The sequence below is a fragment of the Loxodonta africana genome, chromosome 6, assembly GCF_030014295.1.
Source record: "Loxodonta africana isolate mLoxAfr1 chromosome 6, mLoxAfr1.hap2, whole genome shotgun sequence".
Lineage (NCBI taxonomy): Eukaryota > Metazoa > Chordata > Mammalia > Proboscidea > Elephantidae > Loxodonta > Loxodonta africana.
Genome location: NC_087347.1, coordinates 75,586,019 through 75,613,578, shown reverse-complemented (window position 1 = coordinate 75,613,578; position 27,560 = coordinate 75,586,019). Strand labels below are relative to the sequence as shown.

At 35.2% G+C, this 27,560-nt stretch overlaps 1 protein-coding gene across 2 annotated transcripts in view; it reads right to left on the bottom strand.

Annotated features, from left to right (window-relative positions):
* TLK1 (tousled like kinase 1) overlaps positions 1 to 27,560 on the bottom strand; it is a 136,693-nt gene that overhangs the window by 29,325 nt on the left and 79,808 nt on the right. For both annotated transcript variants that reach the window (XM_064287010.1, XM_023542860.2), the window contains exons 4-11: positions 24,966 to 25,041; positions 21,324 to 21,370; positions 19,598 to 19,693; positions 17,957 to 18,046; positions 16,811 to 16,903; positions 11,670 to 11,780; positions 11,429 to 11,565; positions 9,623 to 9,811 (exon numbers count right to left, since the gene is read on the bottom strand). In XM_064287010.1, the coding sequence (XP_064143080.1) occupies positions 9,623 to 9,811; positions 11,429 to 11,565; positions 11,670 to 11,780; positions 16,811 to 16,903; positions 17,957 to 18,046; positions 19,598 to 19,693; positions 21,324 to 21,370; positions 24,966 to 25,041 (839 nt within the window). The remainder of the gene's footprint in view (positions 1 to 9,622; positions 9,812 to 11,428; positions 11,566 to 11,669; positions 11,781 to 16,810; positions 16,904 to 17,956; positions 18,047 to 19,597; positions 19,694 to 21,323; positions 21,371 to 24,965; positions 25,042 to 27,560) is intronic.

Genomic DNA, 27,560 nt, shown 5'->3' with positions numbered 1-27,560 from the left:
TTTTGTGATAAAGAAAAAAAAAAAAATCGATCCACAACAAAAGAACTTCGATTTCATACCCTGATTTTGCAAGAATTACTTTTATCTACCACACTGCATGCCCTTCTTCATTCACTCACTTATGTACTCTGAGGAGATATGGTTAAGCTCCTAACCCAGGTGTGACTTATTTAGGGCTGGTTCAAGCACTCAGGAACATTTCCTGTAAGTGCTATTTTTTTTTTTAGATGGTACTTAAATTTACTAATTCTAAAGAAAGGGATCCAAAGAAACAAATAAACTCTAAGAAACACAGTTAGTAGTCCACTAGAAACATCTTAACATTTTAAATTAAATCCTTTCTATTCTGTCTTCTGCTAACACAACCAATGGATTTTATCAAACTGACTATAGCAATAATTGATAGCTACAGCAATTGTTTACAGAAAATTCAGAGAATAAATGCTGCAGGATTGAGAAAAAGAGAGAGAAGACAGTGAGGTTTGAAACTAAAAGTGGTCATATCTAAACTAACCCAGTAAAAAACTGTAGGAATTACAGCAAACCGTTTCTGCATATGCATATAAGCAACCGATAAAAATTTAGTTACGTGTATAATAATATCATAATTTCCTATTTTGAAGGTATGGTTTTAGGCCCACTGATAGTCCATAGGATAAGTGGTTCAGAACAAATATTTTAAAATATATATTTTTGCTTTCTCTGCAGAAATATAATTCTGTACTTTGATTTTTACTTATGACATTGAGGCCATTTATCAGTTTTTTGGCATTAATCCAAAAAACACAAAATAATAAATGTTGGAGAGGTTGTGGAGAGACTGGAACACTTATACTGCTGGTGGGAATGTAAAATGGTACAACCACTTTGGAAATCGATTTGGCACTTCCTTAAACAGCTAGAAATAGAACTACCATATGATACAGCAATCCCACTCCTTAGAACATATCCTAGAGAAATAAGCCTTTACACAAATAGATATATGCACACCCATGTTCATAGCAGCACTGTTTACAATAGTAAAAAGATGGAAGCAACCAAGGTGCCAACAACGGATGAAAGGATAAATAAATTATGGTACATTCACACAATGGAATACTAGGCATCGATAAAGAACAATGATGAATCCGTGAAACATTTCCTAACATGGAGGAATCTGGAAGGCATTATGCTGAGCGAAATTAGTCAGTTGCAAAAAGGCAAATATTGTATGAGACCACTATTTTAAGAACTCAAAAAACAGTTTAAACAAAGAAGAAAATATTCTTCAATGGTTATGAGAGCGGGGAGGCAGGGAGGGAGAGGGGTTTTCACTAATTTTAGGTGACGGTAAAGACAAACACAATACAGGAGAGGTCAGCACAACTAGATTAAACCAAAAGCAAAAAAGTTTCCTGAATATACTGAATGCTTTGAAGGCCAGCGTAGCAGGGGCAGGGGTTTGGGGACCATGGTTTCAGGGGACATTTAAATCAACTGGCATAATAAAATCTATTAAGAAAACATTCTGCATCCCACTGTGGAGAGTGGTGTCTGGGGTATTAAACACTAGCAAGCGGCCATCTAAGATGCATCAATTGGTCTCAACCCACCTGGAGCAAAGGAGAATTACGAACACCCAGGACACAAGTTAATTATGAGCCCAAGAGACTGAACGGGCTACATAAACCAGAGACTACATCATCCCGAGCCCAGAAGAACTAGATGGTGCCTGGCTACAACTGATGACTGTGCTGGCAGGGAATACAACAGAGAACCCCTGAGAGAGGAAGAGAACAGTGGGATGCAGACCCCAAATTCTTATAAAAAGACCAGACTTAATGGTCTCAGTCGAGACTAAAAGGACCCCAGAGGTCATGGTCCTGAGACCTTCTGTTAGCCCAAGACAGGAATCATTCCCAAAGCCAACTTTTCAGACAGAAATTGGACTGGACTATGGGACAGAAAATGATACTGGTGAAGAGTCAGCTTCCTGGATGAAATAGACACACGAGACTATGTGGGCTGCTTCTGTCTGGAGAAGAGATGAGAGGGCAGAGCGGTGCAGAAGAGGGCTGAATGGACACAAAAATAGAGAGTTGAGGGAAGGAGTCTCATCAGAGGGAGAGCAACTAGGAGTATATAGCAAGCTGTATACAAGTTTTTGTATGAGAGACTGACTTGGTTTGTAAACTTTCACTTAAAGCAAAATAAAAATGAAACAAAGTTTGGTTATCATGCAAAGTTCATGGACATGCAGATGGCTGGAATGTCTGCAATCTGGGGGAAGGATATTTTGTTATCTTGAGTTGACAGTGGTTTTCAATTGCTACTATTATTGTGATTTAATGACTAATGTTAATTAGCTCCACGGTTTTTTAGTTTGTTGAGTCTTGTTGAGTTAATATTATAGCATAATATAACGCACATTTGCTTTAATAGTACTTTTAGTACTAGTTGCTAACATACGTATGTATTGTGGTTCAGATATAAATCATTCACATCCCTAAAGCAGATGCACGCAAGTAACTCCCTCTCCTTCAATGATTTCAAAAGCTTTGACTTAGAGCATTATCTCATAGGTCTAATCCTGATATCAAACACACACAACTCTCACTAAAGACTAATGGTAAATTTCAGCAACAGAACTTTGCTATTACAGCATTTTGATTACTACTACTAAGACTACATTAAGCTTCAAATAGTATAAAAATATATTTAATAATATCTCTGCTTGGTTCTGAAAATTCAGTAGAAACTACATTAAGCATTAATAAGCCAATTTTATAGATAATACTAAATACTAGGCTACTGACTTTCTAGGGCAGTGGTTCTTACCATTTTATGATCATGGATATCTTAAAAAGTTTAAAGAAAGTTATAAACACTCTTCTCAAAAAATTTCATATATGCATAATTTTGTGGTTCATAGATTTCAGGTTAAGAATCTCCAAAAGGCCGAAAGAGTCATTTCTTACGTTTCTCTGTATTTCCCTATTAGGAATTAAATGTTTTTAAAAAGAAACTTATGTATTTAGATAAAAAAAAATTGGGACATTCTTCCTTAGAGAAATAGTATTTTATTACACATAATGAAAAGAGCTAAGCTAGGATGATGTTAACCTTAAACCAAAAAACCAAACCCGTTACCATCAAGTCAATTCCAACTCATAGTGACCGTATAGGACAGAGTAGAACTGCCACATAAGGTTTCCAAGGAGCAGCTGGTGGATCTGAACTGCTGACCTTTTGGTCAGCAGCTGTAGTTCTTAACCACTGTGCCACCAGGGCTCGGTTTTTAATTACCACATCAATTATTTTTATGACATGATTTTAGGATACCTGAAAAACGTATATCCTCTTAAGCGGGTCACTTGGTTAAGTTACCTGGCAAATCTTTTATTCACAGATAGTGCAAAGATGCAGCCCAATCTCTCCCTATATGAATCATATTTGATGAAAACAGACTGAATTATTTTGTTATGTACACATGTACATACATACATGCATATTTATTTAGGAACATGCTAAAACTTCTAAATACATAAAGCTGTTTAATAGATTTATATAAAAGTTTTATTTAAAAAGTTAAGAAATTTAAAGCCCAAACATAAGGCTTAATTAACTCTTGATAATCTTCTATAGTAAGTCTGAGTGAATGAGAACTTTATTTTTAATTTAAAAAACTGTTTTACAATAGCTTAATAAAAATGTGGGACCACAGTAGTGGAAATAACTAGCAGAATTCCAGAAAACAGGAAACATTAATTTTAAACAAATTTGGTGGTCAATTCTCTAGGGACATATTCTCTTTAAGCAGGATATAAACCTGAAGTTTCAGGTTTAAGGATTATAAGGTATGATAAATAGATTATTACAGACACTTAAGAAAAAAAATACATAGTAACATAGCCCATTTATTTACCTGAATTTAGCAAACTTTTACTGAACATTCAACTATGAGCCATGCATTGAGGATTAAAATTTTTAAATTGGGAGGGGGGGTGTTGGTAAGACTAGTCTGCTTTTGAAGAGCCTATGAAAACGAGGAATAGAAAGGAATCTGCCACTGGAAACCTTTTGGAACACAGTCCTTCCCTGACACCCAGAATGGGAATTAATTAGATGGTACACTGTTTCAAGATGTATCTCACAAGTTTTTCTATGCAGCACTTTCACTAACATATACTTCAAAAATATGTTCTCATTTCCACTGAGATTTTTCTGCTATTTTTTTGTTACTGATTTCTAGCTAGCTTAACTCCACCACTGTGGTCAGAGAAAATATTCTGTATGATTCTAATCCTTTACATTTCATATGTAAGCTCTACCAAATATTTAAGGAAGAAACAATGCCAATCTGATACAAATTCTTTCAATCCTCTGAAATTACTTAAGACTTCCTTTATGATCTAACATATGATCAATTTTTATATACATTTCATGTTTAAAACGATGTCTATTGTACAGGTGTTGGGTGGTGCTCTATAGTCCATTAAATTTGTCAATCCCACTAAAATCTTCTGTGCTTGCACTATGTATTCTGTTTTGCACTGCTTTGTATGTATCTACACGTTCTATGTATTACTGATATGTGTGTGCTTAAATCTCCCATTGTGATTTGTAGATCTGACCATATCTTTCTACAGTCCTACTAATTTTTACCTATCTCGAGGCCATGTTGTTAGATGCATACACATGTAAAATTATAGCCTTCTGGTGATTTGAATGTTTTATAACTATGAATAATAACTTTATTTCTTATGTTTTTTTGCCTTAAATTTTACTACATTTGATTTAATACGGGCTTCTTTTGCTTGTGGTTTGCCTGGTTGTGGTAAAATGAGTTTATGTGGCCTTTTGACTTGGTTCTTTGGAAAAACAACTTGAGAGATTTTCCCCTGTAAACCCTGTTCTAGTTTTCTACCTCAGAGGGGTTGTTACTTTTGTCCAGGTTGACTGACATTTCCTGGGTAAGCTGTGAACAACTAGTTTTTGATACTTTTTGGCTGGTCCCGGCCTGCAGCTTGCCCTGTGATTGCTATGCATCTTGCAGGGATTGGTCAACAGACTATGCAAATGAGGTGAGTTGTACCCCAGCAACACCCACTATGCAAATAAAGTATGTGTAGCCTACCGTGAGGGGACTGGTCAGTTTGTGGCCCTGGTGGGAGTGCCAGGCCTTGAAATTGACAAGGAGTTGTGTAAGCAGCCAGCCCCACAGAAGGAATGTGAGACAGAAAAAAGCAAGAAGAAAAGAAACTGGAGAAACAGGAGGAAGAAAGCAGAAAGAAGAAGCAGAAAGAGAGAGAAGAGGAAAGAAACCTCTTTAAAGAGCTGTAACACTGGTCAAGGACTTTAACGCTGAAGACTGTAAGAGGCCAAGAACTGGCTCAGTGGCAGAACTGGTGCTGACAGCCCTGGGAGGGGCCCAGCAGCAAAGCCAGTGGTGATAGATGACAGGGCCAAGAGAAACCTGGCCTGAGGCGGGTGAGAGGAGCCTTGCCTGAGGGGGCTGAGAGAGCTGTCTTGCACTGAAGAAGGGAGACTCTGCCTACATACTTCCTCGTCCTGATTCCTGAGTTGTAGCCTGTTGATCCTGATCCTGAGTTATTCCTTAATAAACCTCTTAACTGTAAATATGCTCTACGTGTTCTGTGTGGCCACTGAAAAGGATTATCAAACCCAGCAAAGAAGTGGAAAGTGCCATGGGAAGGACAGCTGGTGCCAGAATTGGTAAAAAGGTTGGGGCGTGGAGGTTATGTCTGACTTCCACCTCATAGGGATCAGCCTTTGGCTGATCTTGATTCACATTATCCTCCCTCAAGTTAGACAGGTACTGATACTATTACTTCTATCACCATTTTACACTTACATATCTTTTTCTAACCTTTCATTCTCAATATATTTCCTTTCCCTCTGGATGCTTTTGAGAATTTTTTCTTTGCCTTGGTTTTCTGAGATTTCATTATGACTATCTAGGTAAGTTTTTTCTTTTTATTTATTCAGCTTGGGATTTGCTAGGCTTCATGAATCTGTAGAGTAACACTGTTCATCTGTTTTGAATTCCCAGTTATCTTGATCGTCAAATATTGCTTCTACTTTATTCAAAACTGTTTTCAACAGACTGTCAGCTGACTCGTCAATAATAATAATGCAAGTCAGAAGACAGGAGAATAATATCTTTAAATAACTTTTAACCTAAAATTCTGAAACCATTAAAAATATTTCAAGAATGAAAGCAAAATAAAACAAAATCTGAGAGGTATCACCACCAGCAGACTTACACTAAAGGAGAAATTCTCAAAGATATTCTTTAGGCAGAAGTAAAATGATTCCAGACGTGAGATCAGAGATGTAGGAACGAAGGAAGAATGGCGAAGATGATTTGAATGTGGGTAAAGTCTACAAGAACACTGATTCTCCAAGATGGTAATAATATCTTGCAGGTGTACATAAACACATAAACAGAGGAAAAGAATCAAATAACAAATCTGATCAATCAAAAAAAAAGTTAATAAAAAGATGAAAAAGGGTGAAGATTAGGAAAGATAAATAACACATAGAAACTTGAACTTCAATAAATAATTCATGAAATAAAAATGAATTAAATGTTCCAATGAAATGAAGATTTTCACACAGGATTAAAAAAAAATCAATTTTGTGCTACCACAAGAGGCATATAGCCTACTAAATAATAATTAAATGCTTTATAAAATATATATTTAAAAAAACTTTAGTAAAAACCACTTCAATTATTCAGAGTAAATAGTTTGTATAGCTATTATCTATATATAAGGGTTCAACGATCCTTGCACTGATTGTACATTAATACATTTTTGTCAAGATTTTGACTTCATGTTAAATATATTTCAAATTTTGATTCTATCTATCAAACTTATACATTTCATGTTTCATAGAGGGCAACTACAAAGTAAGCAGAGAATATTTTACCTTATATTTTATACTAATGACATTCTAGAGGTCACTTTGTTTTTCCCATTACGACTTTAATTTTAAATCGAGAATATACTCTATAAAGCATTAAATTATTATTTGGTGGACTACATGTCTCTTGTCCAGGGGTTAAGAGCTCGGCTACTAACCAAAAGGTTGGCAGTTCGAATCCACTAGCTGCTCCTTGGAAACCCTATGGGGCAGTTCTACTCTGTCCTATAGGGTCGCTATGAGTCAGAACTGACTTGACAGCAACGGGGTTTTGACTAAAATTACTACCTAAAAAAACAATCTACTAACAAAAACAACGCTAGCTAGTTAAAAGCTATCATTTATTAAGTGCTCATTATATTCCAGACACTGTTACAAGTGCTTTATATATATTAACTCACTGAATTTTCACAACTCTGTGAGATATGGACTATCATCATCTCTGATTTAGGGAGAAATTACTTAAGTGCAGACAGGTTAAATAACTTGCCCAAGATCCTACTGCTGTTAAGAAGCAAGGATATAAACTCCAGAACCTATGCTTTTTTTTTTTTTTTTACCACTTACGCTATTCCACAAAAAAACTGACTGAATCTTGCTGGCAGTTAAAAATAAGTGAAGAGCCAGGAACCATGTAAGTAGTTTACATGCATTACTTTTTTTCATCCTTTTAACACTGTGATGTAGGTACTTTCACAAGTGAGGAACCAGAGGCTCAAAGACGTAAAACAGCTTACCAAAAGAACATAATCTGAAAGAGTCAGGGTTGGAATCCACCTCTGTCTGACCCCAGAGCCTAAACTCTTAATAGAGTAAGTAACTTGTGTTTAAAAAACTACCACTCAAAATTCACTATATATAAATCAAAACTGCTTTTTTTCCTCTATTTAAATCTACATTTAATCAAGTTGCTACATAGTATCACTTCATTTGCAATTCAAGAACCCACAGAGTATCACTCCAGGGTTAGTTCGAAGCAAACATATATAATATAATGGGTTGGAAATGAGATAGGACTATGATTATTAAACTACAGTTAGGGCTCTTAGCAATCGTGGAAGACAAGTAGAAAGGAAAACACCTGTGACAAACTAGAAACATGGTCTACTGAGAAGAAAATGAAAGTTCAATGAAACGCTCATGCATGAAGGGACACAGGGCTCTATGGAAACACCTCAAAGTGACCATTAACTCCTATCCTTCAGGAGTAAGGAAAGCGTTTTCGGAGGAGGCAATATCTAGTATGGGACTTAGAAGATGAACCGAAATTAGACAATGGGATGAAGTTTGAAAGTTGGGGTGGGGTGGGGGTAGCACTGGTCAATAGCCAAAGATGAGGCAAGAGAGGTCAGAAGGAGTCAGATCATCAATAGAAAGCCTGAGGGCAGGTAATACTCAAGGAGAATGTGTAGAGTGAGAAGTGAGATGGCCTAGGGACAGATCCCTAAAATACACCTATGTTTTACAGGTTAGTAGGGGCAAATGATATCCATAGAAGAGTTTAAGAAGATGCAACCAGATGAGCTGACACGAAAATTAGGAGAACAAGATAAACTCAAAAACTAAGACAAGAGTCTTTTGGGAAAAAATCGTAATTGTCAACAGTATTCAAAGCTGCCAAGTTAAAGACTCAACCGTCAATGAAATTTAAGATCAATACAGTTAATAATCTTTAAAAAAAAATTTCAGTTAAGAGAGACTGGAAGGTGAGACAGCAGAGACTACAAGCATAGGCAACTTCCTCAAGAAATCTAGTTACGAGGAAGACAGAGAATACAGAGACAGAAGATTTATAATTCAGTGAGTTTTTTTTTTTTTTTCCACTTACATGGTTTTTGAAAGGAAGAAACCGGTAGAGGGCAAAAGGTTGAAGATCCAAGAGAAAAGGATTATCAATAGAAGAGGTCCCCTGATGTAGCAGAGGATGGGATTCGAACTGTGGATAAATACCGCCTTTCAACACAGTCAGACACATGTATACAAAACATTAAACAGCAGAAAGGGGTATATGCATTTTCTTTTCATGTAAATTTATACAAGTTCTTATAGGACAGAAAAATCATGTAGGTTTGGATGCACCTGCATCAAAATTTTAACAATGGTGTTTTCTGAGGGATGGAATCATGGTCTATGTTGTTTCACTATCCTCTTCCATGGGTTCTACAGTTATGTAACTACTTAAAAAAAAAAAAGTCTTCATCTCTCAAATCATAAAGAGTAATTCATCATTAATGCAGAAAATTTAGAAAACAAAGAAAAGTGGAAAGCAGAAAAACCATACCCACAACCCACCAAAATGTTGCTATCATAGATTGAAAAAATATATAAATGTCAGGTACATTAATTAAATTAACACAATTCTCTCAGAAAAGGAATATTTAATGGGAACTCAGAACTAGAATAATCAGAACTTTAACTGATTCTTTACCATTCAGATATGGAAGAAAGAGTGTATCCTGGTCTCCTCTTCCCTAAGTCTCCATTTTAAAAAAGAACTGCTAGATCTCCATTTTAAAAGGTAGCATTCAGGTATTTTGGGCTTATTATTAATTTACAGATAAATTTTCAATACTGCCTTCCTTCCTGGCTATAACTATTTTTGCTATTTAAGTATTAATTTCAGATCACATTCACCGTTAACATTCATGCTCGTTGTCAACAACTTAAAAAAAAGAAAATTAAAATGGAGGCTTACAGTTGTGGTAAATTTGGTCTAACAAAGGGATCGTTTTCTGCTCCATTGACTGTTTTGTTTTTCCTTTGTTTTGGTTCAGAATTTGTAGAGGGTGCCTGAGAATTATTAGCTGTGGGAGGTTTGCGTTTGGCTAGAAGTTTCCTTTGCCTTTCAATATCTTCCCTTTGCTGATTCACCCATTCTTGCTGCCTGTGTAAAAACAAATAAATAAAGCCAGTTAACCTTCCATTATTTTTCACAATTAAAACATCACACACAAACACAGGCACACACACACACAAAAAAAAACCTTATTAAAAATCACACAATATAAATTTATAACCTCATGATTCTACCCTTTTGAACCAACTTGTAGTTATCCTTCCCGTCTCATTTGGAACAATCCTTTCTAAGTGAGGTCTTCCCTAAGCCTCCTGGACTAGGGAAAGATGTGATGCCATATATAATATAAACCCAATAGTATCTTGGGTTTAGAGCAAAGGCTCTTGCCCATAAAATACTCAAAGATTATGACTTCTATCTCAAATCTATCTCCACCTTCCCAATTTTATTGTTAGTATTTTAGTTCAAGCCTACTTATTTTTGAATTACAATTTATCTCTGTCTTAACTGTCAATAATTTAGTCTCTTTCCAATATTATTTCCATATTACCAACAGAGTTCTTTTTCAAAAACTCAATTCTGATCATACACACTATATAACAACCTTTAAAAGCTCCCCATTTCCAACAAAATTAAAACTCAAACTCCGTAGCATCAAAAGTACACTGTCTTTTTTTTTTTAACATCTAGCCCAGCTGTGCTCAACAAAAGCTGAATAAATCTACTGAGAGAGAGAGAGAACAACTCCCGGGAAGATGGCTGTCCTGTAGCAAAACCTGGGACCCAGCAGCTGAAAAAGCAATGCTGTTGTGACACCATGTGAAATAAAGCCTTGCTTTCATTTTCTGTAACTGGATTGACTCTGGAAAAGCTTATGCAGATGCTTACACCACTTCTGCTTTTCAGGTTCTTCCAAGTTTTCCATCAAAAAAGAGGCAGCATAAGCCCTGGCTCTTTAATACATAAGCAGTCAACTTAATTTTACCTACCATCATCTAATCTCAAGAAAATAAGGTAACAATGATTTCTTTGTTTTAAAGTTTGCCTCAGAAATGTTAAAACCTCATGTTCAATTCAACTGATTTATAAGTTACTATATCTGAATGTGGCAAGAAGGCCTGGCAACCTAATTCCAAAAAATCAGCCACTGAAAACCCTATGGAACACAGTTTTACTCTGACACACATGGGGTCGCCATGAGTAGAAAATGACTTGATGGCAGCTGATGGTGGTGGTGATATCGGAATCAGAAGACAAAAAGTTCCTGTCTTTTCCTTAGGAATAGAGGGCAGGCAAGTGCTGAATATTAACACTGAAGTATGGATTGGGTAATGGGAAAAAGTAGAAAAATCTCTGGATATAAAAAAAGAAAGAAAGAAAAACTTATAAGGAAAATTACACTTTCAACAAATTTCCTCCGAAAACATCATCTACAAAGCTAGACAGTCAGTTTATATTTTGGAAAGTCCTATTGAGAATAATACATTATGCTCTATGGATAAATGTTAATCAACAAGTCTGTTAAAGCTAAAATTGTAATTCAATACTTTTTTTTACATCTTCCTTTCAAATATATTAAATTCTGTAATTTCAAGAACAGTAAGGAGGGAGTAGATGTAGAACACAGTTCAAAATCTAAAGTCTTTTAAAGCAAAGAAGACCCAAATGAATATTAAATTAAAAAAAAATATACAAATGACTAACTTGACAAGATTCTGAAATGCAAAACCATCTGTCCATTGTTCAGTAAATGAAGCACCATGTCTAACTGTTGTAAAGTGCCCAAGGCGTAATCTGTCTTGCATACTCTTCTCTCTGCTTGACAGTTTTTCTTGCGTACTCTGAAAAAAAGGAATAAGACTCATCACTCAAGTTTATTCATTTAAATTTTAAAAGCTTACATAGGGAAATGGATCGGTGAAGGCATTTGGAACTTTTAACTTACTTTTTCAATAAGAAGCTTCTTGCTCATTGATATGCACTTATTTAATCGTTCTTTGTATTTTTCAAGTAATTTTTGTTGTTCGTCTATTTGCCGTCTGAGATCACAGTTAGCCTACAATGTAAGTAGAAAATGCAAAAGGTCTACAATTTATATGTATATGAGACAGGAATGTATTTAACAAAATGAATAAATGATATAAAGAAACAGGTTATTAATAAGTTTAAATACTCTAGTGTTAACACTAAGCGGAAAAAAAAAAAACCCTACTTTTCATAGGATAATACTGTTAAATGTTGATTAACTGTATAGCACAAAGTCTGTGGAATTTGTATTCATATTCGATGAGTCCAAATCCACATTCTAAGGTATACAGCTTTGGCCAAGTTAGTTATTTGGATCTAAATTCAGTTTTCTTATTTCTAAAATAGGGGCAACACTACTGTGTAATAAAGAAGTTGGCCGGTCTTTGTCCCAGGTTCCTCAGAGGTTATCTCTAAAAGCCTGGTAGGCTCTGATGGTTTATGCTGAGACATGACTCAGGATGGGGGCTGGCCATGCCTGAAAGACAAGCCATGTGATTGGAGGGCTGGAGCTCTGAGCCAGCTGGTATCAACCAGACTTCTGCGGAGGGGAGATCATGCCTATGTAATGAAAGCCCAATAAAAACTATGGACACCTAGTTGGCAATATTCTGCATACTGTCATACATCAATGTACCAGGAAGGTGACCCATCCTGACTCCATGGGGAGAGGAGAACAGAAGCTTTGCATCTCGAACCCTCCCAGATCTTGCCCTGTGTGTCTCTCCCTTTGATGATTCTGATTTGTATCCCTTTGGTATAATAAAACTGTAATCCTAAGTACAGAGTTTTCCTGAGTTCTGTGAGTTGTTATGGCAAATTATCGAAGCTGAGGGAGTAATAAGGGTGGCTTGGGTCTCTCAACCTTACACCTCGTATCTGGAGTGAGGGCAATCCTGTGGAGAGCTGTGCCCTTAACCTGTGAAGTTTGGTTTAAATCTGGGTAGTTGATGTCAGAACTCGTTGGTTGGTTAAAATAACTGAAATGCTGTATATAAAAGTAAAACTTAAGAATAAATATAAGTTCTCTGCCATCTTTTATAACTAATACAATTTTTTTCTCCACTAAACTTGTATATGACACTGCAGTAGTCTATCCAGTAACTATCCCACCATTCTTCTTCCTTTGCAATAGACCAACTTTATTCACTCTGTAAGCAGCCACATGCTCAGAGAAATGGCCTCTGCCTAAACTCAGGAGTCTGATTAGTTTAATGTAGTGACAAGAGAATCACCTCGAGGGCTTGTTAAAACACGGACTGCTGGGACCCAACCCAGAATTTCTGAGTCAGTAGGTCTGGATGGGACCTGTAAATTTCTGTAACCTGGTAATGCTGATACTTCTGGTCTAGGGACCACACTTTGAGAACCACTGGTCTATGGGGTCACCATGAATCAGAACTGACTAGACAGCAACTTTTTTTTTTTTAACCAAAACCTACTACAAATATCTTAATGGTGAAACATTAGAAACATTTCTTTTTAAAACTAGGAATAACTCAAGGATGCCTAGTATCACATCTGCTTAACACTGTACTAAAGATCTGATCCAAAGCAGAAAGACCAAAAATAAAAGTTATAAATAGGCTTAGGAAAGGAAAAAAAAAGTATTTGTAGACAATGATTACCCACACAGAAAACCCAAAGGAATCTACAGAAAAATTATTAAAAATTAAAAAGAAGATTAGCCATTATGTTAAGCAAAGTAAGTTAGACACAAAAGGACAAATATTATATGAACCCAGTTATGTGAAATATCTAGAAAAGGAGATAAAAGTTTATTACTGGTTACGGGGGTGGGGGATGGGGAGTTATTGCCAAAGGGGTACTGAGTTTATCTGGGGTGATGAAAAACTTTTGGGAATAGTGCTGATGGTCATACAACATGATGAATGTAATTAACGTCACTTATTACACACTTACCAACGGTTAAAACAGCAATTTTTTGCTATACATATTTTACCACAATAAAAAATGGGTGTTTTTTTTTTTTTAACAAGGTGTCTAGACATAAGGTTATTACACAAAAAAAGACTTTCTACTCTCTGGAAACAAATTATAATTTAAAAAAGATAATATGTACTTGTGCATCAAAGAAGGTAAATAAAAATAAATCTAACAAAAGATGTGTAAAACCTACATGGAGAAAATTGTAACATTTATGAAAGATGTTAAAGAATACCAAAAAAAAAGAGCACTACAATGTTCACTCATAAAAACATTCATTATTTTAAATATGTCCATTCTCCCAAAATTAATCCACAAATTAGGTACAATTAAATCCCAACAAACTATGTGGGTATAGCTTGAAAAAACAGATTCTAAAATTTCTCTAAGACTGCCAAGGGTCAAAAGTAGCCAAAAAAAAAAAGGGAGGCGGTATTTGTTCAACCATGTTTCAAGATATAATACAAGGCTGTAGTATTTATAGTCATTCAAATCTATCCCCCCACCTTCCTTAGTAATAAAATCCCAACATTTTATTCTGAGTTGAAATGTGCCTGGCTAAAAGATGGTATTTCCCAGCTTCCCTTGCAGCAAGGGATGGTCAATGAGCTGTAAGCAGAAGTTGTTCAAAGGAATATCCAAGAAGGCTGCATGCAGTGTTGTTGCCCTTTTCGTTTTCTTCTACTTTTTCTCTTTTCTGCTTAGAATACAGATATTATTACTCTGACTCTAATACATACTTTGGACTTTGACGTGACCTTCAAGATGGAAGCCATGCACTAAGGACGAAGGGGCAGAAAAACTGAAGGAGTCAAAGTTCCATATGACACTGTGGAGCCATCAAACCTGGGCTGTCCAATTTTGTTCTTTCAAAAAATAAACTTCTATCTCATTTAAAGTATTGCTGTTTATGCTCTCTATTCAGCCAAAGACAATTCTTACGTGATAGAATGATGCTGTGGTACAAGTGTGGGGATACACAAATAAAACAATGGAACATAATAAAGAACCCAGAAATAGATCCATTTGTATATGGAAACTATATTATACGATGGAACTGGCATTATAAGAATGGACTTTTAATTACATGGGGGTGGATAACTGGTTATCTATACAGAAAGAAATTAAAATGGAACCCTACTACTTTACACCATACCTAAAAACAAATTCCAGTGAGATCAACAAGTTAAACTCAAAGACCAGGCAATAAAACTTTAAAAAATCGAATCACCAAAAGACAGCATGAAGAAATGTAAAAACAACCTATATGTCCATCAAAAACTGGTGTCAGTAAGAAAAACACTAGCAAAAGACATGATTAGCTACTTCACAGAAGAAACACAAATGGCTAGTATTTTAAAAGATGCTCAAAATCATTAGTAAATAGTGAATCATAATTAAAAGTCATGAGATACCATATCACATCCATCAGATTGAAAAAAAAATTTTTTTAATCTGATTATTCCAAGTGTTAGCAAGGATAATGAGCAATAAAGTCTTTTTTTTACCCACTGCTGGTGGGAGTGTAACTGATCCAATCACTGGGAAAAAATAGTATTACAAGTTGAAGATGTGCATGCCCATATCTGGCCATTCCTCTCTGAAGCATACACCATAGAGAAACTCTTACACATTTGCCCTAGGAGACATGTACAAGAATGCTCTTCACAGACCTGCCTGTATTAGCAAAAATGGGTAACAAAACTCCCCCAAACGGAAAAGATAAGTAAATTATGGTATATACTTATAATGCCTTACTACAAAGCAGTGAAAACCCTGGTGGTGTAGTGGTTAAAAGTTTGGCTGCTACCCAAAAAAGGTTGGCAGTTTGAATCCACTAGGCGCTCCTTGGAAACTCCATGGGTGGGGCAATTCTACTCTGTCCCATAGGGTTGCTGTGAGTCAGCATCAACTTGACAGCAATGGGTTTACTTTGGTTTTATATAGCAGTGACGTGAACAAACTACATTACATTCACTGATGTGGATGACTCTTCTACACATAACGTTCAGTAAAAACAAACATGTTTAAATGAAGTTTAAAGTTGCAGAACAAACTGAACCAATATATTGTTTAAGAATATGTATATATGCAACAAAACCATAAAGTAACGCAAATACATGAAAAATATAAATTCAGAATAGTGGTTAATGGTAAAGGGAGGTGAGAGAGTGAATGGGATGAGATCAGAAAAGGCATATCAGATGGTCCAGTGGGCTGACTGGTGTTGGCTTAATTTTATTTCTATACAATGGTTTCCAAAGCTGGCTTAAATTAGAATCATCTGGGGAGCTTTTAAAACTATCAATGCTCACCCCCTATACCAGATGAATTTAATTAGAACCCTCCCAAGTGGGGCTTCAAAGACCTGGTGGCATAGTAGTTAAGAGCTATAGCTGTTACCCAAAAGGTCAGCAGTTCAAATCCACCGGGCGCTCCTTGGCAACTCTACTGGGCAGTTCTACTCTGTCCTGTAGGGTCGCTGTGAGTCAGAATCAACTCGACTGCAATGGGTCTGGATTTTTTTTTTTTTTGGTTTTAAGGTGGGGCTCAGATAGTATTTTTAAAAAGTGCCCCCACCCTTTCCATCTGGTGATTCTAACAAGCAGTAAGGGGTGAGAACCACTGCTTTATTCCTTACTTACATTATAAATATACTTTTAAATGTATTGTTTTTAAGTTCCCCTTATTAAAAAAAAAATTTTTTTTTTTTTTTCTTTAAAAATTACACAAGACTGTTGGAATTACTTCATCCTGTATAGTTATCAAATGTCAGTCAGGCATTCAACAAAATCAATTAACTTTAAAACTAACATGAAATATATGTTTTATGATAACTGATGATGGTATATGTCTTATGATAACTGAGCATATAAAAATAAATTTCATACTTCTATTTCTTCAACTGTTTCTCAATTCACATTTAAAGAGCTAATAATTTTCACCTTAAAGCTACTATTTTCAACCATGAACTTATACTACCAAAAAACTTATTCTTTTTCCATCTATAGGATTTTTTTTACAATGCTAAGGGCTTTCTCTTCAGAAAATTAAAAGTTGTACCACTGCAAAACAATTTATTCAAATTTTTTTCCTCTATAACTTATTACTTACCCTGAGCAAATCATCTATACGACCTTCTTTCTTTTCCAGGTCCTGGTTTTTATTACTTTCTAATGCTGCTAATTTCAGCATTGTAAGATCAGTCTAAATGAAACAAAACTATTTTATTATCTTTATTACATATATCACCACACACAAACATAAAACTACATTTTACTCTGATTTTAAAAAGCAAAATAAGTAAAGATGTGCATTTGTATGTGCATGTAAAGGGTGTTCCAAAAAGTCTTTGTGCAGTTTTAAGCTTTAATAACTTCAAAAGTATAAATTACTATAAACTTACAAAGAAACATTTCAAAGGGTAATTATTTAACTTTCTAGAATATTCATATGTTCCTCATTAAAATTCAGTATCACCGCTGCCTTGGACTATACATCACTCCAGTTGATTTCTTTTGAATTCTGCAAACTTTCATGAGCTGCTACTGAAAGGCCTGCACTTGTAATCCTAGCCTCAAGATTATCCGAAGAAATGTTTGAGGCATGCACAACAGTTTGGATGTGACCTCATAAAAAAAAGTCTAATAGAAATAAATCAAGGAGCTCAAGTGGCCAAGCAAAAAAGAACCTCCTCTCACAAACCCCAGTCTTGGAAAGCGTCATCCAGAAACTGATGCACATAAAAACTAAAAAGAAAAGTTTAGTACTCGAAATTTATAAAACTAAGTAAGTGTACAAGATCATCTGAGTAATTCAACTTTCAAACAATTTTCTAACTTTGTAGCATATACGTATATAGATAAATACAGACACTGATTTATGACCTGCTCTATTTTTTTTTCTAATGTCTACTTATAACAAATGGAGCAGCCTAAGGAAAACATCAATTACATGCACTTGGATGTCAGGTTCAAAAAGAATCAGTAAATAGAATTGACTTGTTATGGTTGTTCATTTGATATGCCTAAACATCTATATTTACCAGTGTGTAACAAAGTAAATCTGATGGTAAACTGGGTGTTTCAACTTCTTACCTCCTAAGAATTTTGCTTTTTTTGTTGTTTAGTAAGTTCAATTTCTTGGTTTACAATTTTACTTTATGACGATGACTAAAACAAACAGCAAATACCTTAGCTGTTTGTAAAGAGCTGGCCACCAGTTTCTTACAGTCACAGAAAAAAATTTAATTACATTTACCTGAGTAATTTTTAAGGATAACTGCTTTGGTTGTACAATAGGGTGGTCCCCAAAAGTTAATGCAGTAGGAGAAGGGCTAATCGGTCGAACCTAAAAAAATACGCATGAAAATGTTTACCTTAGCAGGGAAAAAGTAGGTGTCTACTTGGTAATAACTACTTGACATTCCTGAAGAGTTTTCATGAAGATAATATCTGACTTGAAACATAAGCAACTTTTAAAAACTTAATAACCATTTACTCAACAAGCATTCACTGAGTACCTCCTACATGAGGTCCAGTGGGAGATACGAAGATATATTTACTACCCTCAAGGAGCTTACTACAGTCTACCGCCATAAAATAAACCTTAATCTTTTCAAAGTATTAAACAAAATAAGGCCAAAGAAATTTTAAAACAAAAATATTAAAATCAGATTAAGATGGTTCAAAAAGTAAAATGAAAAAGATATTCATATAGAGTTTTTACTACCAGGGGTAATAATGCATGTTCAGTTGTATTATACTATCAGTGTATTGATAAATGTCATGGTTTATATAGTCACTAGTTTAAAAACACAACTCACTGAAAGCAGCCGCTTACAAAATTGTATCTATCTATCACTACAACTCCTTATTTAATAAAGTTATTGCTGAGTTCTATACTTTACTTTGGACATTACCAGATGATGTGCCCCGAGGTATAAAATGAGTAAGACACATTTAACTGTGTCTATAGACAAGGATGGAAGCCTCTGGGTAGTGTAAACAGTTAACGTGCTTGCTGGTTAACCAAAATGTTGGAGGTCTGAGTCTACTCAGAGGCACCTCAGAAGAAAGGCCTGGTGATCTACTTCTGAAAACCAGCCACTGAAAACCCCACGGAGCAGAGTCCTACTCTGACACACATGGGGCCACCACGAGTCAGAAGCGACTTGATGGCACCTGGTTTTACAGATGAGGACTACAAGGGGACACAGGAAAATAAAAACAGAATATTTGAATAAATAAGTAAAACTCTTGAGTTCTCTTAAATGTTTCCCTTTAAATTACAGAGAACTAGTACTGTTTTTCTGGTTAGATACTGAACTTTCACATAATGAAAATAAATAAAAAATAAAACCTAACATAGAAAATCATCAATGTAAAAGAATTATATCTTAAAATGTTAGAAACAAACCAAAAAGCTCTAAGATGACTTTTAGGTTCAAGCCCCTTCTCCTACACTGAACTAAATGATCCAAAAGCGATGGCTGCCTACCTTTTTCTTAAGGATTCCTATAAAGAAATTATGTTATCATTCTAGTGGTTACAAAATTTAACTGATGAGAAAGTTAGAAATCAGAAATCAATAACTGAATATGGCATGACACAAGAGGATACATTTTAGTCCCATGGGCTTAATGCAGTCTTTTACAAAACATTACTTCCTGGATACAATGAATTCAGGAAATCTTTAACTTAAGAAGCTCACTTTCAGAAATAAAGCTCTAATAGCATCAGAAAATCATTACAAAGGATTCAACTGACCTCACAGGATGCTTTTTCTTAAACGCAATTTATATAGAAAGTTCTCAATAAAAATAAATTGTAAAAGTAATTCAATATGCATGACCTTCTAGACACAGAATAAGCACGAAAAACTTGAAAGGTAAAAACCTACAGACGAGGAAGGAGTGGAATGTGAATGTGAATTTTGAGGAGAACGGATTGCAGGAGGTATGCCTCTTACTGGACTTGAGCCATTCCCACCTTGGTACTAAAAAAAAATAAAAAGGAAACATTACTATTTATTAAGGCAGGCTGAGATTACTGTTTTATTTTTTGGCATGGCATTAAGAATTCATTTAAATATATCTTATTTTAAACTAAATCCAGCCGTTACTTGACTGGCTCCAGAAAAAGCAAAACTAAGGTCAGTCACAGCTAAGTCCTAAGACTAATTAGAGCATACTGGTCATAAGGACATGACAAGACTAGATAGTGTAAAGACTCTTTATTTCTCTAACATTCTGATTATAATTCCCTCCACCCCAAATCTTAGCACAGTTCCTCTATACATGTTTGTTGAACTAATATGATCCCTAATCTCAAGAAACTTTAGAAAATGTTTATATGCAGATGTTGGTGAACAATCAACTATCTTAAAACAGAACATCATTCTTAAGGTCTATTAAATATCCTAATGCAGAATGTTCATGGCATGATAAAGGAAAATAACAACCAACTCCCTTCCCTTTAACAGCATAAAATCTAATAAAATCAATTTTTTACTAACTGTATGATTTAGCTGCATAAGAACAGAAGCCACCTCATCTCCTCCAGAGCTACATTTCTCATGTCTCATGTTTCTGTACCAAGGATGGAAGGTGAAAACAATTTGCTGCAACTGGTTTCCTCTCAGGGTAGTTTATTGTCCCCTTAGTCATTTTCAATTATTCACTTAACTGTGGCAGGAACAGCAGACATAGGGACCTCCAAGTGTGTTCAAACAACCTAACGACTTTGTCTCATTTATTTTATCTGTAGTGCCTACCATAATGCCTGGCATATAGCAGGCATTCAAGAGACATTTGTTTATTTGAAATGAATCCACCTTTGACCAAGATTCTTAACAACAGTAACACTGAGGGACTAATACTGACTTCAAATGCAGAGCATTAGGTATCTTGTGGTCAGCCAACAGTTTTAACTTAATTCTATAAACCCAAGAAAGAAAAAACAAAACAAACAAAACGCAATACCTCAGCCCTTCCCGTCGTAATCGGCCAATTCTGTTCTTACTCTCAAGTAAATATAAATACTTTTCGATCGAGTAGATCATGTTTGTTGTTTTAATAATCTTATTAATTCTGTGTAAAATAAAACTGGTTTCTATTTAGAAATAAGGAAATATTCCAGATTGGCTAAGAATCTAAACTTACCACTCTATTCAGAGACCCTTAGATTCACATCTCTATCATTATTTAATCTCCATCCACAGGCTCAAATGTTGTTACGGTATGATAAAGCCTTTATTGATAGTAGGAAGAACTCTGAACTAGGAGCTGGTAGCTCTTCCATTTAGAATTTGCCTTTAGGTAGGTCACTTTACATCTCTGGTCCTTAGTTTCCTCATCTGTAAAACGGGAATACCAATACCTACTTTGCCTATCTCACGGGTTGTTATAAGGAAATTATGAGAAAGTACTTTAAAAACTGTGATGTGCCACACCAACATAAAAGTAAAATTTAACATTCCTAGGAAGACAAGATATCACTTAGTACTAAAGCTCTGATCTAATCAAGCAGCTAATCAGAAGTTGACCTTGTACATGGAAGAAACTATCTTCAGCCCACAGCAAAATTCCATTGAATTAGGAACTGGAGATATTCCTCAGTGAACTTACTTCAAAATAGTCGCTAATTTTGTGGCCACGTCCCCCAATACTTTTTCCTAAAATATAAAAGTAAAAAATTTCATAGATTTTAAGTCAGTCATGACTATCATATACGACATCAAAAAAGAATGTGCCAATTGGCATGATAAACCTACTAAGAAAACATTCTGCATCCCACTTTAGAGACTGGCATCTGGAGTCTTAAGATGCATCAATTGGTCTCAAGCCACCTGGATCAAAGGAGAATGAAGAACACCAAAGACACAAGGGAATTATGAGCCCAAGAGACAGAAAGGGCCACATAAAGCAGAGACTACATCAGCCTGAGACCAGGAGAACAAGATGGTGCCCGGCTACAACCAGTGACTGCCCTGACAAGGAACACAACAGAGAACCCTGAGGGAGCAGGAGAGCAGTGGGATGCAGAGCTCAAATTCTCATAAAAAGACCAGACTTAATGGTCTGACTGAGACTAGAAGGACCCCAGAGGTCATGGTCCCCAGTGCTTCTGTTAGTCCAAGACAGGAACCGTTCCCAAAGCCAACTCTTCAGACAGGGATTGGACTGGACTGTGGGATAGAAAATGATATTGGTGAGAAGTGAGCTTCTTGGATCAAGTAGAGACACGAGATTATGTGGGCAGCTCCCGTCTGGAGGGGAGATGAGAGGGCAGAGGGGGTCAGAAGCTGGCCGAATGGACATAAAAACAGTGTGTGGAGAGAATGAGTGTGCTGTCTCATTAGGGGGAGAGCAACTAGGAGTATATACCAAGGTGTATATAAATTTTTGTATGAGACTGACTTGATTTGTAAACTTCACTTAAAGCACAATAAAAAAATTTTTAATAAGTGCCAATTTCCCTAATACATGTAAAAATTATCTATTTAATAAAAAGGCATGTGATTATTTTAGTTGGGTAGTGATGAGAATCAAGGGAGTATCAGGAGTCCTCAGAGGGTCAGAAACCAATTTCAGAAATCCAAAAATCAAATGTTACTTCAATAAACATGAATTTAAAAATCTCTGAATTATTAGAAAATCAAATAAATAAATAAGATTAAGAAATCTCTTGCTTTAAAACCACATTATTCACATTGCTTAATAGCTATTAATTTCATAAAAACAAGACAATGAATAAAAAGAACAAGTAGCAACTACATAATTGATAAACTATGGCAATTCATACCTGTAAATAATAATAAAAAAGCTTTGGTTAACACAAACCATAATCTCTAACTGATAATAATATGCTTCTATATGAATGTTATTTTGTAAAATGTGTTTTGATTTTCTAAAAAGCATTTCCAAATTAAAAGGATGTTTTCTAATAAACTAGATTTCAAATATTGTTCTTACATGGCTATAGTGATAAAGTGAACCATTAATAGGGGGTTTTGACTGGGTACTGTTCTTTTATTAGAAGTTTTGCTTTGAAATGTAGACTTTATCAGTTTTATAAATACTGAATTAAGAACTTGCTAAGAAGTTTTTTTTGGGGGGACTCATCCATCCTTAGTTGGAACTATACAGAATATATGATTTAAGTTACAACAGAGAAACTAATTGTATCATGGAGTCGAAAGCCTGCATAATGTAAACATATATATATATATCTCAACACTGACTTAAATTCATTCATTTATTTTATTCAACAAATATTTCTTGAGCGTTTACTACATGCCAGGCACTGGTTTGTTCACAAAAATTATTGAGATGAACAAACAATATAAGGTTCAATGACCTTAAACTCCTTCTCGGAACAGAATGGGGGATTTTAAGAAACCTAATAAGTACTAAGTACTCAGGACTACATACGCTATCTAAAATCTTGAACAACAGTTTTGTACAGATTTATTTAGAGGTCAGAGAAGGCTGTAAAGGTTTTCAGCAAAGGAACTTCCTTCTGCCTTTAACAACTTTCCTGCAGATTCTAAAGAGATGTTACTTTTCAGTGAAGGCAGTTGTTCTGGATGCCTACCAAGAAGACATTTCCCTAATTCTTCTTCCATAACTCAGCCTAGATTTTGTTCCTCTACACAGTCATGTAGTTCCAGGGAAGCTGACTCCTGTCCAGCCTTTTCCCAATTCCCTTCACCTCCTTATCTGAAATCTAATTTTGTTTAGGTAACCTCTCCTTTTCCACACAGCTCATATTCCAAGAGGGAACTTTATCCCATTTTCTATTCCAGAGATGAGCCTGATGTTTTCAAGAATAGTAACACCTCTGTCGTACATGATTGGTTTTGGAATGGACACGTGACCCAATTCTGGCCAATAAGATGACAGGAGAGGTTTGCTCTGGAATTCAAGGAAAGAAGCTTCCTTGTTCTTTAGGAAATAAAACACAGAAATCCAGCTTCTCTCTAAAGCAAATACAAGTGAGAAACCTGAAACCATTAAGTCCAATTACAACTGGCAGCCATCCTAAAACCCTGAGACAATCAGACAATTCTGTGGATTGAAGACCAGAGATAGAAAAAAAAAAAAAAAAAGTGGGTTCTTAAAGACAGAGGTTGGGTATTCAGTTGGGCGGTGATGGGAATCAAAACAATATTAAGAGTTCTCAGAAGGTCAGATACCAATCCCAGAAATCTAATAATCAATTTCAACAGAAACGTCAGTTTAAAAAGTCCCAATTATTGGGATAAACCAACCCAGAAGCCTCTTCTTAGTTGCCAGTTTGCTTTAATGTGAGATTTTTATATCTGCATTACAAGCATTGCAACTAGTATCTTACACCAAATAAAGCTTCAAGCCCACTAGTCACAATGCGGGGGAACTACACTAAGACCAAAAAGAAGCTCAACACACACTGAGATAAAAAGTATCATACACCTACAGAAAAGGCCCTAGAGTGACTTAACCTCTTCCTTCCAAAAACACAGTTGCTGCAAATATATTCCTTGACTCTAGTACCATATATAAATCAGGGACCCAAGGGTTCATGGTCCTAGACCTTATGGCTAAAAATTGGCTCCAACACATGTCAAATTATGTATAACATCATCATTACACATAATTTAAGCGCCTAATTTATGATATTTATTAGTGCTCAAATTAAATGACTACTATTTTGCTGTCCAGTACCTACGATTTTATAGTCTAATGAAAATAATTTTATTAGTTCACATCACAAAAGATACGTATACAGAAAAGGATGTGCAAAGAACTTTAAATAGAGTGGCCCTTAATCATTTTTATATAGCCTTTTTTAAATAAAAGGGGTAACAGTTTGGGTACGTGTGATATCTAAAGTTTTTATTCAAAAATAACAGAACATTTCAAAACCATAATTCATATAAAGAGAGAAAATGAAAGGTGATATGGTAATGCTTGCCAGATTTGGACATACTTGTCTAAGACCCAGATTTGAAAATCAAGAGAAATGTTAAAAAGCCTAAAAACAATGACCACAGGCTAATTACCTGTGGTACAACAAAGTTCCATTTTCATATTATTATTATTTCTTATGCAAACTATATTCCTAAACTGAAAGTACTTTATTATTAACGCAGAAATTACATAATAGCTATAGAGTTCACAAAAACACAAAACTATGTATTTTACAATTAAAATATTAACTGATTAAAATTCAGAGCAACTAATTGTAAACACCTATTGGGCTCTGAAGGAAGATTTTGTTTCACTTACCCTGACTACTTTCATTCTGGCTTTCTGCTTTTCTCTTTCTTCCCCTGGATGATTCGGATTGTTTCTTCTCTGGTGTCTACAGAAAGCAAGTTAAAAGCATTTTAAATTACAGTTTTAACATATAAAAACCTACAATCAGCAAAAAAATTATTTTTCAAGGCTAAAAACTTTTTGTTCATTAGTGCTGATGGGATGTAAATGTTTGGTTATTCACATATTATTTATTTAAAAGATAAAATTCCTATTATGAAATTTTTTAAACATCCAAGCAGAAGACTTGTACATATTACATGAAATTCACATTTACAGAATTTGACTTGAAGTGGATGAAAAATCTGAGATTAATTAGCCTTTAAAAGACATCCTTCAAATTCTTAGCAGGAATGGGGTGCAGGGGAGAAATCACCTTAAATTTTTCCTGCTAGTTTTCTACTAGTCACATATTTAGTTTTTGGAAAGTAAACTTGGATGAAAAAAGAGAGCAGAACATCAACCCTGAAATACAAAATCCCTATACTAAGGATGGCCATTCATCTCAGTGCCTGGCAATTATTACCCAACAACAATCGTAGCAAACTTGTAGATTATGCTCGAGGATCAGCAGTATACATAAAGTTTTACTGGAACACAGCCACACTAATTATTATATGTACTGTCTATGGTTGCTTTGACTCTACAATGCCAGTGCTGAATAGCTGCAACAGAGATGGTATTGGCCACAAAAGTCTACAATATTTATTATCTGGCCTTCACAGAAAATGTTCACAGACCCTGCCATAGATGGTGGTTCCATTCCCAAATTACAGGTTTGTTCCATTAACTAACAGCAAGTGTTTTCTCAGGCTAACACAAGTAATTTCTGTGCAGTCAGACAGATTATAGTTGTGCTTAGTCAAAAAACTGCAAAACAGCAGAAACCATTAGCAGAAGCACAAGGAAATGACCTGGGGCCCTCAAATTCTAGAAGCTTGTTAAGTACCTCTAAGTGCCAGAACAATTCCTGAACTTAGTAGGAAAGCTCAAAAAAGATTTGAATGAACAAATGATTTAATGAATGAATCACATCAGGGAACCTAAATCTCTTAAAAGCTTGTGGTTCCCAAACACGGGAGGGACTTAATCCAATATTTGATCTGAGAGTCCTATGATTAAATAGTATGCATGACAATTCATAACTTAACTCATATTGAACGTCTATTATTCTTTTAAGGGGCCCTGGTGGGACAGTGGTTAGACACTTGGCTGCTAACTGAAAGGTCAGCTGTTTGAATCCACTAGCTGTTCCTGAAAAGAAAGATGTGGCAATGGTTACAGCCTAGGAAACCTCATGTGGCAGGTCTACTCTGTCCTTTAAGGTAGCTACGAGTCAGATTCAGCTAGATGGCAGCAGGTATTGTTCCTTTAAGTACCATCTTAGGCATTTTATGTTCTCTCACCTCCATTTTGCCAACAAGATTAACAGATTTGGAGAGGTTGGTCTGAATGTTACCTGCCTCTGAGTTCTTTAAAGACAAGACTTACATTGTCTTCCTCCCCCCTGCTACTTCTACCTCCACGTCTGGCATATAGTTATTACTCAGTAAATACATGAATGATTATTAAATTATTTATTCAAACCTTGTCAGTATGGCACTCAGGATTCAAATCTAGTTCTGTATAATTCCAAGGCCCAAATACTTTTTCTTCTATGTGATACACTATATGCCCTATAAAATCTACCTGAACCAACTGTACAAAAATATTTCAAAAATTTACTAAGCTTGTAAATAAAATTCAGTATGTACAATAGATTACATATATAGATATTTCATATCACAAACTAGAGCTCTTAAAGAAATCCATCCTAACTGGCAATCTACTCAGGAGGTAGAGTGATGTACAGCCACCAGTGTAGGTAGTTCATTTGTTTAGTTCCATTGTCAAAGTTATCAAACTTGAACTTAAACAATAACCAATCTTCTATTCTCCTGGGAATAAAAACATTACCAAGTTAAAAATTCTAAGTTAACATTTGTTTAAAGGACACTTAATCTACAAAAGAAAACAAAAGGGGATCCTCGAAATTTATTCATATCCTTTCCAAATTAATTTATGTTAAAAAATACAATTTAAGGTCAAGAAAACAGGATTTTTCAGAAGTTTAATGTTATACTAATATTTAAGTATGGCAAGATCCCATCTGTATTCCATCTTAAATCCTGACTACTTTTAAATAAATAAGAAAAATCACACCAAATACTAAAATTCTGAAACAGTTATATTAGAAACAACATTTTCTACCTAGAAAAGAAAGTGTGATGTTCTAAACAGTTCTATATCATTTTCTAAACTATATCCATGGAACACTGGTTCAGTGATATGTTGAGAGGCTACCTTTAAAATGGAGGAGAGAGTTCAACTGGGTTAAACAAATTTAGGTTTTTTACCACAAAGCTTCTCAAAACCATCAAAATGCTAACATGTACTGGCAATCTACAAAAGGTGGGGAGAAGGAACAGTGTATATATAGACATTTGCAAACATATTTGGGAAAAAATTCACTGAACACTTCACTGGATATACACTGAAGGATATTTAAGGTTTTTTTTTAAGGCA